The 15485-nt window shown below is 35.1% G+C and overlaps 1 protein-coding gene across 1 annotated transcript; it reads left to right on the top strand.

Annotated features, from left to right (window-relative positions):
* Positions 1-4208: 4208 nt before the first annotated feature.
* sstr2a (somatostatin receptor 2a) lies at positions 4209-8514 on the top strand. The gene is made up of 2 exons (XM_051124093.1): positions 4209-4650; positions 7031-8514. Exon 2 carries the CDS (start codon positions 7105-7107, stop codon positions 8245-8247), a length of 1143 nt encoding a protein of 380 aa, XP_050980050.1. The 5' UTR covers positions 4209-4650; positions 7031-7104; the 3' UTR covers positions 8248-8514.
* The last annotated feature ends 6971 nt before the right edge of the window (positions 8515-15485 follow it).

The raw sequence follows: 15485 nt of genomic DNA, 5'->3' as shown, positions 1-15485 counted from the left end.
GCAAGATGTCTGCTAAAGATCAGTTGATCTGGAAAGCATCTGCTGTGTACAAACATCTGACAGACGTCTGTAAAATTTCATTTTTACAAACATTCTAAATCATAAACATCTTAAAGACATCTAATAGACATCAATTTGACATCCGATAGGAAACATCCAATAGAGGTATTGCAGATGAGCAAACGATCTAAAAAATACGTCTTGCATACGTAAATGCAGACATCAAATAGACGTCTCTGTGATGTACATGTGCTCTCAGGGTTATATAATTTTAATTTATTATAAGAATCATAAACATACTGGTTAAGCGCAAATAATTTTTGCCTTTACTGCACATTGTTATTTCTTTAGTTATTTCCCAGAAAGCACACATACATTTGCAAGATGTCTGTTAAAGATCAGTTGATCTGGAAAGCATCTGCTGTGTACAAACATCTGACAGATGCCTGTAAGATGTCAGTTTTGCATACATTGTAAATCATAAACATCTTAAAGACATCTAATAGACGTCTATTTGACATCTGAAAGGATGTATTGCAGATGAGCAAACAATCTAAAAAATACGTTATGCAGATGTACATGCACACGTCAAATAGACGTTTATTAGATGTCTTTAGGATGTTTATGATTTATGTAAAACTTACATTTTAAAGACGTCTGTCAGATGTTTGTACACAGCAGATGCTTTCCAGATCAAGTGATCTTTAACAGACATCTTGCAGATGTACATGTGCTATCTGGGCTACTTTTATTATTTTTATTTAGTGACAGAAAGATGCTTTCAAAGGAATGCTAACCCAGATAGCACACGTACATCTGCAAGATGTCTGTTAAAGATCAGTTAATCTGGAAAACATCTGCTGTGTACAAACATCTGACAGACGTCTGTAAGATGTCAGTTTTACATACATTCTAAATCATAAACATCTTAAAGACATCTAATAGACATCTATTTGACATCCGATAGGAAACATCCAATAGAGGTATTGCAGATGAGCAAACGATCTAAAAAATACGTCTTGCAGATGTAAATGCAGACATCAAATAGACATCTCTGTGATGTACATGTACTCTCAAGGTTATATAATTTTAATTCATTAAAGGAATCATAAACATACTGGTTAAGTGCAAATAATTGTTGCCTTTACTGCACATTGTTATTTCTTTAGTTATTTCCCAGAAAGCACACATACATTTGCAAGATGTCTGTTAAAAGCATCTGCTGTGTACAAACATCTGACAGATGCCTGTAAGATGTCAGTTTTGCATACATTGTAAATCATAAACATCTTAAAGACATCTAATAGACGTCTATTTGACATCTGAAAGGATGTATTGCAGATGAGCAAACAATCTAAAAAATACGTTATGCAGATGTACATGCACACGTCAAATAGACGTTTATTAGATGTCTTTAAGATGTTTATGATTTATGTAAAACTTACATCTTAAAGACGTCTGTCAGATGTTTGTACACAGCAGATGCTTTCCAGATCAAGTGATCTTTAACAGACGTCTTGCAGATGTACATGTGCTATCTGGGCTACTTTTATTATTTTTATTTAGTGACAGAAACATGCTTTCAAAGGAATGCTAACCCAGATAGCACACGTACATCTGCAAGATGTCTGTTAAAGATCAGTTAATCTGGAAAATATCTGCTATGTACAAACATCTGACAGACGTCTGTAAGATGTCAGTTTTACATACATTCTAAATCATAAACATCTTAAAGACATCTAATAGACATCTATTTGACATCTGATAGGAAACATCCAATAGAGGTATTGCAGATGAGCAAACGATCTAAAAAATACGTCTTGCAGATGTAAATGCAGACATCAAATAGACATCTCTGTGATGTACATGTGCTCTCAAGGTTATATAATTTTAATTCATTAAAGGAATCATAAACATACTGGTTAAGTGCAAATAATTGTTGCCTTTACTGCACATTGTTATTTCTTTAGTTATTTCCCAGAAAGCACACATACATTTGCAAGATGTCTGTTAAAAGCATCTGCTGTGTACAAACATCTGACAGATGCCTGTAAGATGTCAGTTTTGCATACATTGTAAATCATAAACATCTTAAAGACATCTAATAGACGTCTATTTGACATCTGAAAGGATGTATTGCAGATGAGAAAACAATCTAAAAAATATGTCATGCAGATGTACATGTACACGTCAAACAGACGTTTATTAGATGTCTTTAAGATGTTTATGATTTAAAATGCATGTAAAACTGACATCTTGAAGACATCTGTCAGATATTTGTACACAGCAGATGCTTTCCAGATAAAGTGATCTTTAACAGACATCTTGTAGACGTACATGTGCTATCTGGGCTATTTTTATTATTTCTATTTAGCAACAGAAACATGCTTTCAAAGGACTGCTAATGTATTATTTTTAAGGTAGGTGTGGGAATGGGTCCTTTTTTAACTGAAATGTGCGAAGCTTCCTGTGTCGTTCCCTTATAGTTAATTTATCTTACAAAAACAGTTTGTTACGCTGCTTGATATTGCAAACTGCCATGTTCCCAGATAGCACACGTCTGCAAGATGTCTGTTAAAGATCACTTGATCTGGAAAGCATCTGCTGTGTACAAACATCAGACAGACGTCTGTAAGATTTCAGTTTTACAAACATACCAAATCATAAACATCTTAAAGACATCTAATAGACGTCTATTTGACATCCAAAAGGAAACACTGCAGATAAGCAAACAATCTAAATAATACGTCTTGCAGATGTAAATCTGGGCTACTTTTATTATTTTTATTTAGCGACAGAAACATGCTTTCAAAGGAATGCTAACTCAGATACCACACGCACATCTGCAAGATGTCTGTTAAAGATCAGTCAATCTGGAAAACATCTGCTATGTACAAACATCTCACAAACGTCTGTAAGATGTCAGTTTTACATACATTCTAAATCATAAACATCTTAACTCTTTAACTGTCACCGTCCGTTCTGTGGGACGCATAAGTTTACTTCACCATATTACAAATAAATTTTAATCTAATCATGACAAACTATATATGGTTGGGAAGGTCTAAGACTCCTAAATAGATATTTTACCACTCTTTTGTGTTACAAATTATGTAGTAAAAGTAATAGATTAATTTATGACAAGAGTGCACCTCAAAAATCTACATCATAACAGGAGTTCTGACCTTTGCCACAAAAAGACTTTCTTCGTTGCCTTTTTCCCATTCACGCAATAGAATTCTTAAGAAATTATATATCAACTGAAAGCTTAAAATCTTAAAATTCATCATTTTAAAATCATTTTAAAATCAGACATTGCATTACCATGGAAATTGTACATCAAGATCATATTACAAAATGTTTTCGTTCATGAATTATAAAAATGTAACGTTGGATAGTGCATTTTCATGTCTGTGTTCAAGATAGGGAGTGACAGTTAAAGGGTTAAAGACATCTAATAGACGTCTACTTGACATCTGATAGGAAATGTCCTATAGACGTATAGCAGATAGCAAACACTGTAAAAAATACATCTTTCAGATGTAAAGGCAGATGTCAGACAGACGTCTCTGTGATGTATGTGTGCTATCAGGGAATGTATTATTTATAAGGTATGCGTGGGCAAGCCCATTTTTACCTTGAATGTGCAAAGCTTCTGGTGTCATTCCCTTACCCTTATTTTAGCCGTACAAAAACAGTACATAATGCTACTTGATATTGCAAACTGCCATATTATATCATTTTAACTCGTTATAGGAATCATAAACATAATGGTTTATCACAAATAATTTTGCTGTATTTACGAATAGCAGCTAAAAATTGTAAGTCTAGCACTAGTTCCACGTTTCAGGTGCTTACAAGAAGTCATTTTTACATCTTGGCTTCAATAAATAGTGTATGTTTTGAGTTCACAACAACATAGGGCATCAACCTCTTTTATCTCAAAGAATGTAAGGGAAGATATAATTTCTCATGATGCGACTTATTTAAAGTCCCTGAATTTATTCCCACATGCTTTTATTTTAACCCGTTCTAATTTTAAACATCTGTTTGGGGGTATTCACATAAATAATTATATTGACCCCTGCCATATTTCAGTATCCTTATCAAGACCACACAGCAAAAACAACTGAATATAGCCTTTTACGTCGTTTAGATTAATGTATCTCGTCCGCGGCGCGGGATATATCAAGGAGGGCGGGAAACCCGAGCTCGGCGGATCAGTAGCTCCATCTGCACGCAGAGCGGGAAGCTGCACTCGCGCGCCAGCAGCACGCGCACGAGGATCTAACTGACATCCTTCAGCTCTGACAGAAAATACCAAAGGAATTCGACCGCCGCGTCCGAAATTTCGTTTTCATTACTTGAATTTAATTTTGGTAAAGTTGAAGTGCGTCATGCGCTTTTTAACAGATGTTTTAGTTTATTCCCTGCAGAAATAACGATCGTTTGTTATCTGAGGAGAACTGCCGGTGTCCTGACGCACGAACGGACGCGCGGGGTCTTATCAGGAGGTGTCAAGTCAGAGTGTCGTTTATTCTTACTTGGATTTCGCACTTGTTCGTACAGTTTGAGGGTAATGTTAAGGTGATCAGTGGAAGCATGTGAAGATTCCAGGAATGGATCTCCAAAAGTGCCCAAAAACTACAGGTAAATAATTGAAATGAAATAGCGCAGGGTTTAAAATTGTTTATTTTTTACAACATACTAATTCACACGGCATGCATTTGTCCGTATATTATTTATGATTTAACATTTTCATTTGAAAACAAAAGCAAATGCCATAACCATGCAAATTATTAATAGCCGTTTTAAGGTAAAATAGTTTACAGTTGGACCAGTCGTATGTGTCTGTTTTAGTTTTTTTAGTCATTTTAGTAATGTCTAATTATGTTTATTTCCTTGCTTTCAGTAACAATCCATTATTTAAACATGTCGTGTACTGGTTGAAAAACGTAGGAGATATATAAATATATATATATATAGCATACAAAGAGAAAAACAGTTTATTTGTCAACTTAAGTGCTTAATTAAATACATTTAAGCGGACTGATCCGTTTTTTAAGTGTGTATGAAACTTGATTTGATCTCAGCTGGGTTTCTGTAGTGCTGTTCATTCTCAGTTTAAGATGCTGTGATATTGTGTGGGATGAAGACAGACACGATTTGGATGGATCTCTGTAATCTAAACGCCTGAACAACACTGCAGCACTTCACTTTTGTATTAATTCATTAATCTGAGCCTTGGATGAGCTGTACAGCAAAATCAAATCTGCATTGTCTGCATCGTCATGATCTCTGCTAGATCAAATAGTTGTGGTATTTGCTCAGTAAAGATCAATTAAACCAATATTGGCTAGGGCAAAAGTCAATGAGCTGTAGAAACCAGACAGACAAGGTAAAGTCCTTGTTTATTCAAAGTTGCAGATCAGACCTATAAGCAGAATTGACAATCCTGCAGCTCGTGACCTTAAAATTGCAGGGCAAGTGACAAACGTTTATGTCTTTGGATCCATAATCAGGTTTGATAAAAGGGCTGTTTACATTTAGTCACTTCATGAGTTCCGTTTTCACTTGGCCACAGAAATGTGTCAAATTTTTATTTTGTATATTGCTGTATTTGTATGTGCCTCAGCAGAACAGATATAAATCCAGTCTACTGTTTTCTCGCAATATGCACATATATCAGAATTCACATTTGTAACCCTAGACCACAAAACCAGGGTCAATAAAAATGAATAAATAAGCTTTGCATTGATATATTTTATCCTGTTTGTTAGGATTGGATAATATTTGGCCAAGATACAACTATTTGAAAATCTGAAGGTGCAGAGAATCTAAATATATTGAGAAAATCACCTTTAAAGTTGTCCAACCGAAGTTCATAGCAATGCATATTAATAACCAAAAATTAAGTTTTGTTAGGAAATGTACAAAATATCTTCATGGAACATGATCTTTACTGAATATCCTAATGATAAAAGGAAAATCAATCATTTTGACCCATACAGTGTATTGTTGGTTATTGCTACTAATATACCCGTACTACTGAAGACTGGTTTTGTGGTCCAGGGTCACATTTTCTATTGCATGCAATTTTTTACTCCATATAGCAATTACTGGTTGAGATTCGTGATTGCTCTATCCATGATTGCTCATTTGCATGTGGGTTGTGGGACTCCCAAACTTGCTGACGTAAACATCTTGTATTCATCTCAAATGCATGAACTGACCAAGTGAAAGCACTGTGTACATTGCTTGTGAATTTAGGGATGATATATGTGATCCTGGACCATAAAACCAGTCTTAAGAAGCATGGGTATATTTGTAGCAATAGCCAACAATGGGTCAAAATTATTGATTTTTTTAATGCCGAAAGTCATTAGGATATTAAGTAAAGATCATGTTCCATGAATATACTTTGCAAATTTCCTACCGTAAATATATTAAAATTAATTTTTGATTAGTAATATGCATTGCTAAGAACTACATTTGCACAACTTTAAAGGCGATTTTCTCAATATTTAGTTTTTTTTGCACCCTCAGATTCCAGATTTTCAAAGAGTTGTGTCTCTGTCAAATATCGTCCTATCCTAACAAACCATACATCAATGGAAAGCTTATTTATTCAGCTTTCAATAAAAAATGACCTTTATGACTGGTTTTGTGTTCTAGGATCACATATACAGATTGAGATTCGTGATTGCTCTATCCATGATTGCTCACTCACATGTAGGTCGTGGGACTCCCAACTTTAGTATGCTGATGTAAACCCATTTGGGGCAAGTAAACAACTGTTTACGCTTGACCGCATCTTGTATTCATCTTAAATGCATGAATTGACCAAGTGAAAACACTCAAAAAGATTCTAAGAGTGTACTGGGATGAAATGTTACTTTAAAATTTAGTGATTTGACTTGTCATTAACTTGACACTAACTTGACACTCAAGACACTCGCAGATGTGATATTTTTGAAATGACGAGTTCATATGTTAACTCATATTTCCTTGTTTTTACAAACACACACAGGTTTTGCATTAAACTGCAGACTTTATCTTCATAAGCTTTGTCCTGGTGAATAAACACTACCAAACACTTTCAAAATGGGCTCAAAATGGACGTTTATCCCCAGTTCCAACATGTCCCTCCCAGACCGCCTTCTCAACGATAGTTTCTTCCCCGGAAACGAGTCTGACTTTGGTCTGGAGATTTACCCTCATAATAGCACCCACCCTGGCTTTGACCAAACCAGTTCAGCAGTCATCACATTCGTGTACTTCGTCGTCTGCGCAGTGGGGCTCTGCGGGAACGCCCTGGTGATTTACGTCATCCTGCGCTACGCCAAGATGAAGACCGTCACGAATATCTACATTTTGAACCTGGCCGTGGCGGACGTCCTGTGCATGCTGAGCCTGCCGTTCATTGCAATTCAGCTGTCGCTGCTCCACTGGCCGTTTGGATCGGCGATATGCCGCGTCGTACTGACCGTGGACTCCATGAACCAGTTCACCAGCATCTTTTTTTTAACAGTCATGAGCTTTGATCGATACTTGGCTGTTGTGCATCCGATCAAATCCACCAAATGGCGAAAGCCGCGCATGGCCAAAACCATCAGTTTTGGCATGTGGGGCGTGTCGCTGTTGGTTAACCTACCGATTATGATCTACAGCGGTGTGAACACCAAAAGAAACGAGGCGCGGACGTGTACCATGTTGTGGCCGGAGCCCCAGAACACCTACTACACCGCTTTCATCTTCTACACCTTTTTCTTGGGTTTTTTCCTACCGCTAATCGTCATCTCCATGTGCTACCTGCTGATCGTCATAAAGGTGAAATCCTCCGGCATGCGCGTCGGCTCCACCAAACGCAAGCGCTCTGAGCGCAAAGTCACCCGTATGGTGTCTATAGTAGTGGTGGTGTTCGTATTATGCTGGTTACCCTTCTACGTATTCAACGTGACCTCCGTGACCGGAACCGTTCCCACCACACCTGTGCTGAAGAGCACGTTTGACTTCGTGGTGGTGCTGGGTTACGCCAACAGCTGCGCCAACCCCATCCTCTACGCCTTCTTGTCGGACAACTTCAAGAAGAGCTTCCAAAACGTGCTTTGTCTAAAAAGAGTCGGCGGCTTGGATGAGATCGAGCGCAGCGACAGTCGACAGGACAGGACTCGAATGGTCAACGACGTCATGACGGAAACGCATAACGCCGCGCTGCTCAACGGAGACCTTCAGACCAGCATCTGAGGAGGAGATAAAAGTCACTGCTTACACTTAAGAACAACAATAAACATCTAAACGCAACTCAAACCACATTTTAAGACATCCTCGTGTCTTAAAATGCTCCTGAGCTCGATCTGACCTGATGTATTTAAGCGATGAGCAAACGAATGTCATTTACTGTAAATAACTCTAGTTATGTTGTGTTTATTGTGTTGTGTTTGTTACGAGTGTATGTTCACTTCAGTGCCAAAATTGTCTGTAAAATTCAGAGATAAATCTACCACCAATTCAGGATCGTGACCCTCCAAACATCATTTCATTCTCTTTATGAAAACACAAGGCCCTGCTTGTTAGAGGCTTCTTATTATTCAAGGCTTTTTTGTGATGGTGAATACAAGATGCCACTTCACTCAATAGAAAAGGTCTAAAAAAAGGCATATTTATTTGTTGTTTTTTAAGTGAGTTATACTTAGAATATCTTGTTTACATTTAAAAAAGCATCCCTTGTAATATTTCGCCACTGGTTCCCAGCAGAGTTTTATTTTGGAAGAGGAAATGTACATAAAGTTCACAAGAGAGGGGGAGGAAAATATGAGCTCTGTTACAAAACTTAGCCTAATCAGCATTTTCAGGCATCATATTCTGCTCCAAAAAGAGTAGTCAGTGTCACTTAAGATAACCTCCTCTGGTAAAAAAAAAAAAAGTAATAGATTAAAAATGCATTATTTTATACTAAGTATAGTTCAAGTCTATTAACATATTTACTGACATATCACTTGAGACTTACTGATATAAAATTTGGAGTTAAAATTTATTTGGAGTACTACTTGTGCACAATGCACATTTCTTAATATTAAGTTTAAAATATGTTTAATGTCACTACTGATGAAAATTGTATGATCTTTAAATAATATCGGTCTTTAAATGCAAGATATTTAAAGTGTACCTAAAGTATACTTGCAATAGTTCCACTTTAGCACAATCAAATATACTTAAGTATATCTTTAGGTCACTACTTCTCTAATAAGCATAAAAACACATCCCTAGTAAAAAAAAGTAATAGATTTAAAATGCATTTATTTTATACTAAGTATAGTAAGTCTATTATACTAAGTCTATTCATATATTTACTGACATATCACTTGAGACTTACTGATATAAAAATTATAATTAAACTATATTTTACATTATATTTTGGAGTACTATTTGTGTAAAATGTACATAATATTAAGCCTAACATATCTTTTATTGTCACTATTGATGAAAACCATGTGATCTTTAAATAAAATCTGTTTTTAAATGCAAAATATTTTAAGTGTACGTAAAGTATACTTGCAGTAGTTCCACTTTAGCACAATCAAATATAATTAAGTATATCTTTATTTCACTACTTCCATGCAATTAAAGTGTAAAATTAGTTGTTCCAGTTTAGCAGACTTTAAAAATATCAGTTTGGTATACTAAAAGTACAATTGCATGGTATTTTTATTAAGTACATAATATGTAAATATATCTGTAGTATACTTAGCATGAAATAAATGTATTTTAAATACGTTTTAGTATATTTATTTTACACTAGGATCCTTCTTGGCCAAATTTCTGAAGCAGTATTTATGCAGCAATTCTAAAATGCACAGTGAGAAAAAATCATAGTGAAATTGAATTAAAATGGACTGTTTTACACATTTTTGGTGTGTTATGTTTTTATGCTTATTACAAGATTGCTGTTACCTTCCCTAGTGAAAAAGAAATATACTAAAATGTATTTAAAATATATTTATTTTATGCTAAGTGTACTACAAATACATTAACATATTATGCACTTAATAAAAATACACTACAGTTATACTTTTGAACAACTGATTTCGTACTTAATGCACTTTAATTGTGCAGAAGTAGTGAACTAAAGATATACTTAAATATATTTGACTGTGCCAAAGTGGAACAATTGCAAGTATACTTTAGGTACACTTTAAATATTTTGCATTTAAAGACAAATTATATTTAAAGATCACATGGTTTTCATCAATAGTGACATTAAAACATATTTTAGGCTTAATATTATGTGCATTGTATACAAATAGTACTCCAAAATAAAGTTTTATTACAATTTTTATATTAGTAAGTCTCGAGTGATATGTCAGTAAATATGTTAATAGACTTGAACTACACTTAGTATAAAATAAATGCATTTTAAATCTATTACTTTTTTACTAGGGATGTGTATTTATGCATATTAGAGGACTGTTGTTGCCTTGCCTAGTGAAAAACTAAATATACTAAAATGTATATAAAATACATGTATTTCATGCTAAGTGTACTACAAATACACTTACATATTATGTACTTAATAAAAAATGAATTGTACTTTTAGTATACTAAACTGGTATTTTTGAAGTCTGCTAAATTGGAACAACTAATTTTATATTTAATGTTCTTTAATTTGCGGAAATAGTGAACTAAATATATACTTATAGAAGTATATTTGATTGTGCTTAAGTGGAACTATTGCAAGTATACTTTAGGTACATTTGAAATATTTTGCATTTAAAAACCGATATCATGTCAAGATCATACAATTTCAATTTTAGGCTTAATATTAAGAAATGTGCATTGGGCACAAGTACTACTCCAGATAAGGTTTTATTAAATTTTTATATCAGTAAGTCTCGAGTGATACGTCAGTAAATGTGATAATAGTCTTGAACGATGCTTAGTATAAAATAAGTGCATTGTAAATCTATTACTTTTTCTACTGGGGTTTGTAACGTACTAATGCCGAATTCTATACGAATCTGGAGTTGTGGCCTTAAATGCACGCTAGGTTTTGAAATAGAGCTTTAAGTTAAACTTAAGGTTAAGTTTAAAGTTTCTTTTTATGCTCTAATTGTGCAAATGAAGTATGAAGTAACCATATGGCCATTGGCTGTGCTAAATTAACATTCATCAGCTGGCAAATGAGATGCAAAGAAATCCTCGCTCCTGCTGTTACACAAACAACCTGGCTCACTCACCTCAGTCATAGCAATGAGGGTCAAGGGGGCAGTGAGACGGACAATGATGACACAGAATGCAAGAGGGTGTGCGGTTCACTCGTTATTCTGAGAAAAGTATTCAAACAAGTGCATAATTGTGCACTTCTTCATGTCACAAATATACCTCATTATAAAACATAAGATGTACAGCCTTCATCCATCATGGTGATGAATGCATCCCGTCACAATAATGCGGAAGCATCGCTGCACTAGTGACGATGAATCGCACAATAGCAGCTGCTTTGCATTTGCATTGCTTTAAAAACAATTATTTATTCTAGCAAGGATTGCAAGTGCCTTAAAATAATCGCTCAGAAAGACACAGAATGAGACGTAGAAACCTTGTGCATTCATTCATAGAGCTTTAACAATAAACCCTCCACCTGAATGTACAATCAATTCATCTACTTGTAAATAAGACGCTAATTTAAACGGTTGCCGCTCACAGAGCTGTACAATGTGTAAATATCGAGCTGGCATCAGCAGAACGATTTCAGCTCTCGCCTATTTGAGGGGTTTAGAACATATTAACATTTGCGAAGGGCTACAACTGAACTTGTTTACTTTAGTCTATCCGATATCAATTCCTAATCAGTTACGCAGCAAGTGAATGAGTTCGCGTTCAGAAGTGTACACAGTTTTTTCTAGGGTCGAAACAAACATATTTTGAAACCTGGGGAATTATTGATGACAACATAGTGGTTATCGCAGTATTCGTCAAGTACTTTGAGTTCAGTTCAATGTGCCTTTGACAGAATAGGGTGTGTGTTAGTGTGTCGTGCTTTAGTGTTGTATTTTACGTCAGGTTGCCTAAAGTCCCCAATAACACATTTTAAAGATGTCTGACACTCTTCATCACACCACACTGTAAAAAGTTTTTACCAGTTTCAACTTAAAAACTTAAGTTTAGCAGCTGCCTTAAAATTTTAAGTTAAATCAACTTAAAAGTACAAGTCATTTAAACTTATTTTATTTTATTGTAGTCAGTTGAAATTACTTTTACTTTTAAGTTGAATTAACTTAAAATTTTAAGACAGCTGCTGAACTTAAGTTGAAACTGGCGAAAATGTTTAGTGCATATGAAAATTAGCTGAAAATGTGTTCACCCTCAGGCCATCCAAGATGTAGATGAGTTTGTTTCACTGTAAAAAATAAAAAACACAATTTGTTGAGTCAGCTTAAAATAATTTGTTGCCCTGCTGCCTTAAAAATTTAAGTTCAGTCAACTAAAATAAATTTAGTCAACTTGAAATGTTAAGTTGTACTAAGTAACAACTTAGATATTTGTGTTTGCTAAACCTAACAGATGGGTAAGTAACCCAGCTGCCTTAAAATTTTAAGTTGATTCAACTCAAATATCTACGTTGTCACTTAGTATAATTTAACATTTCAAGTTGAATAAACTTTTTTTGAGTTGACTGAACTTAAAATTTAAGGCAGCCAGGTTACAAATTATTTTAAGTTGACTCAACAACTTAAAATAGTTGTCAACAAGTTGTCAACAAGTGTTCTTCATCAGATTTGGAGAAATGCAGCATTGCATCACTTGCTTACCAATGGATCCTCTGCAGTAAATGGGTGCCGTCAGAATGAGAGTCCAAACAGCTGATAAAAACATTGCAATAATCCACAAGCAATCCACACCACTCCAGTCCATCAGTTAACATTTTGAGAAGCCAAAAGCTACGTATTTGTAAAAAAAAACGAATCTACCATTAAGACATTTTTAACTTCAAAACATTGCTTTCGGCTAAAATACAAATCCATAATTCATAATAATGCTTCCTCCATGGGAAAAATCAATCTTCCGTTGTTTTCTCACATTAAAATATACCAACAAACTTTGCTTAGAGCTGTTTTGAACTGTTTTGGCTTGTAAACGGTGCTTGATCTGTGCAGATTTCTCTTCAGACCAGACCACTTTTTCACTAAATTTTAGTTCAGAACGTCTTAATGATGGATTTGCTTTGTACAAACACACATTTTTGGGCTGCTCAAGATGTTAACTGATGGACTGAAGTGGTGTGGATTACTTGTGGATTATTGTGATGTTTTTATCGGCTCTCATTCTGACGGCACCCATTCACTACAGAGGATCCATTGGTGAGCAAGTGACGCAATGTTACATTTCTCCAAACTTGATGAAGAAACAAACTCATCTCCATCTCGGATAGCCTGGGGGTGAACACGTTTTCAGCAAATTGTCATTTTTGGGTGAACTATTCCTTTAAGTCTGGAAGAATGACTCATCTCTCACCTTCTTCAATAGTTGCGCAGAACGAAGGTTGTGTATTGTGTGCTGCTTTTCTGTTAGTGCGTGTGTGTGTGTCTCATCATAAGGATGTAGCATCATTCTCCTTGTTGCTAAGCTGCCACAGCTCAATTTTTGCCCTGTTATTTATTCTAAAGATCCAATTTATCACAATCCACCCAAGCAGAATAATCCTCAGGTTTAATTAAATAATTCCTCAAACATTTGTCAGGTCATTTGTGGAGAAAGCGCAACTGTGTTCTAATTAAATTTTACAAAGGCGCAGGCTATTTAAATGCTGCTTTCTGTATTTAAAGAACATTACACATTTTATAACATACGTATACTGGCAACGCTTCACAATAAGGTCTCATTAATTAACATTAGTCATTTAATATAAACTAACGGCTTGTTATTTATTGCTTGTTTGTGGTAGTTAACAGTGCATTAACTAATGTTAAGAGACTTGTTAAATGTTAAATTAAGACTAGGAATACTGTTCATTGTTAGTTTGTTTCTTTAGTTCATTTAGTTAACAAATGAAACCTTAATGCAAAGTGTTTCCCATTTAACCTTAAAGTTATTTAAAACTCCAACCAAAATACAGAATAATGAAAATGACCAAACTGTAATAATATGTGCGGTGCAACTAAGTCAAAATTAAAATCTTAAACTTAACTTAAAATGATTGTTTAACATAATCTCCGGTGTACAGACATACTACTGAGAAAACAATTTTATGTAAAATCTGTGAGTCAGATTTAACCTTAAACAAAACTGACTAACTGCTGTAATGACATCAGAAAATCTTGACATGTGAAGATTACAATGCAAGCTTCTTCCCTTTTTCTCCCCAGTTGTATTGTTGAAAAATGTCTCCCTCTGTTGTCCAGTCTGGGTATGGTTTTCTATTTAAAAACTGAAAGACTGTAGACTTGTGTTCGGATGGCTTTGTATCTTTTGGCTTGTATATGGATTATGCATCATGTTCATGACTTGTAATTACTGACAATTGTGGAGAAATGTGTGATCAAGTATCCGCCAACCTTTTTCAGTGTTGTTATTGAGAAAAAATAAAATGCATTACATTCATTTACCAAACAAATAAAGACTAAGTTTCAGTGCTCAGTTTCACTTGTGTATGTGCAGTATAATTATCAAATTAAGCTCATATGAATGTAATTTTACTATAATATTACATTTCGTGTCAAAAAAAATATGGTAAAAATTGTGAAATATTATTTTAATTTAAAATAGCCACTTCTGTGTGATTATGTGTTAAAATGTAATTTATTTCTGTGAGCCAAATCTGAATTTTCAGCATCATTACTCCAGTCTCCAGTGTCACATGATCCTTCACAAATCATTCTGAATTCAAAATAACAATTTGACTGTGGACCACAAAATCAGTCATATACGGAGCCCCTTAAGGGACATGGTGGTGAAAACCTTTGCGTTCCCTCGCAAAACATTTGTGTTCCCTCGAGAAACTTTGCGTTTCCTCGCAAAACATTTGCGTTTCCTCGCAAAACTTTGCATTCCCTCGCAAAACTTTGCGTTCTCTCGCAAAACATTTGCGTTCCCTCCAGAAACTTTGCGTTCCCTCGCAAAACCTTTGCGTTCCCTCGCAAAACAATTGCGTTCTCTCAAGAAACTTTGCGTTTCCTCGCAAAACTTTGCGTTCTCTCGCAAAACATTTGCGTTTCCTCGCAAAACTTTGCATTCCCTCGCAAAACTTTGCGTTCTCTCGCAAAACATTTGCGTTCCTCGCAAAACATTTGCGTTCCCTCGCAAAAACTTTGCGTTCCCTCCAAAACTTTGCGTTCCTCAAGCAAAAACTTTGCGTTTCCTCGCAAAACATTTGCGTTCCTCAAGAAACTTTGCGTTCCTCGCAAAACCTTTGCGTTCCCTCGAGAAACTTTGTTCCTCGTTCCCTCGCAAAACATTTGCGTTCCCTCAAGAAAGAAACTTTGCGT

The sequence above is a fragment of the Labeo rohita genome, chromosome 12 (assembly GCF_022985175.1).
Source record: "Labeo rohita strain BAU-BD-2019 chromosome 12, IGBB_LRoh.1.0, whole genome shotgun sequence".
NCBI classification, from domain to species: domain Eukaryota; kingdom Metazoa; phylum Chordata; class Actinopteri; order Cypriniformes; family Cyprinidae; genus Labeo; species Labeo rohita.
Note: the sequence above shows the minus strand (reverse complement) of the source record. Positions and strands in the feature narration are given on the sequence as shown.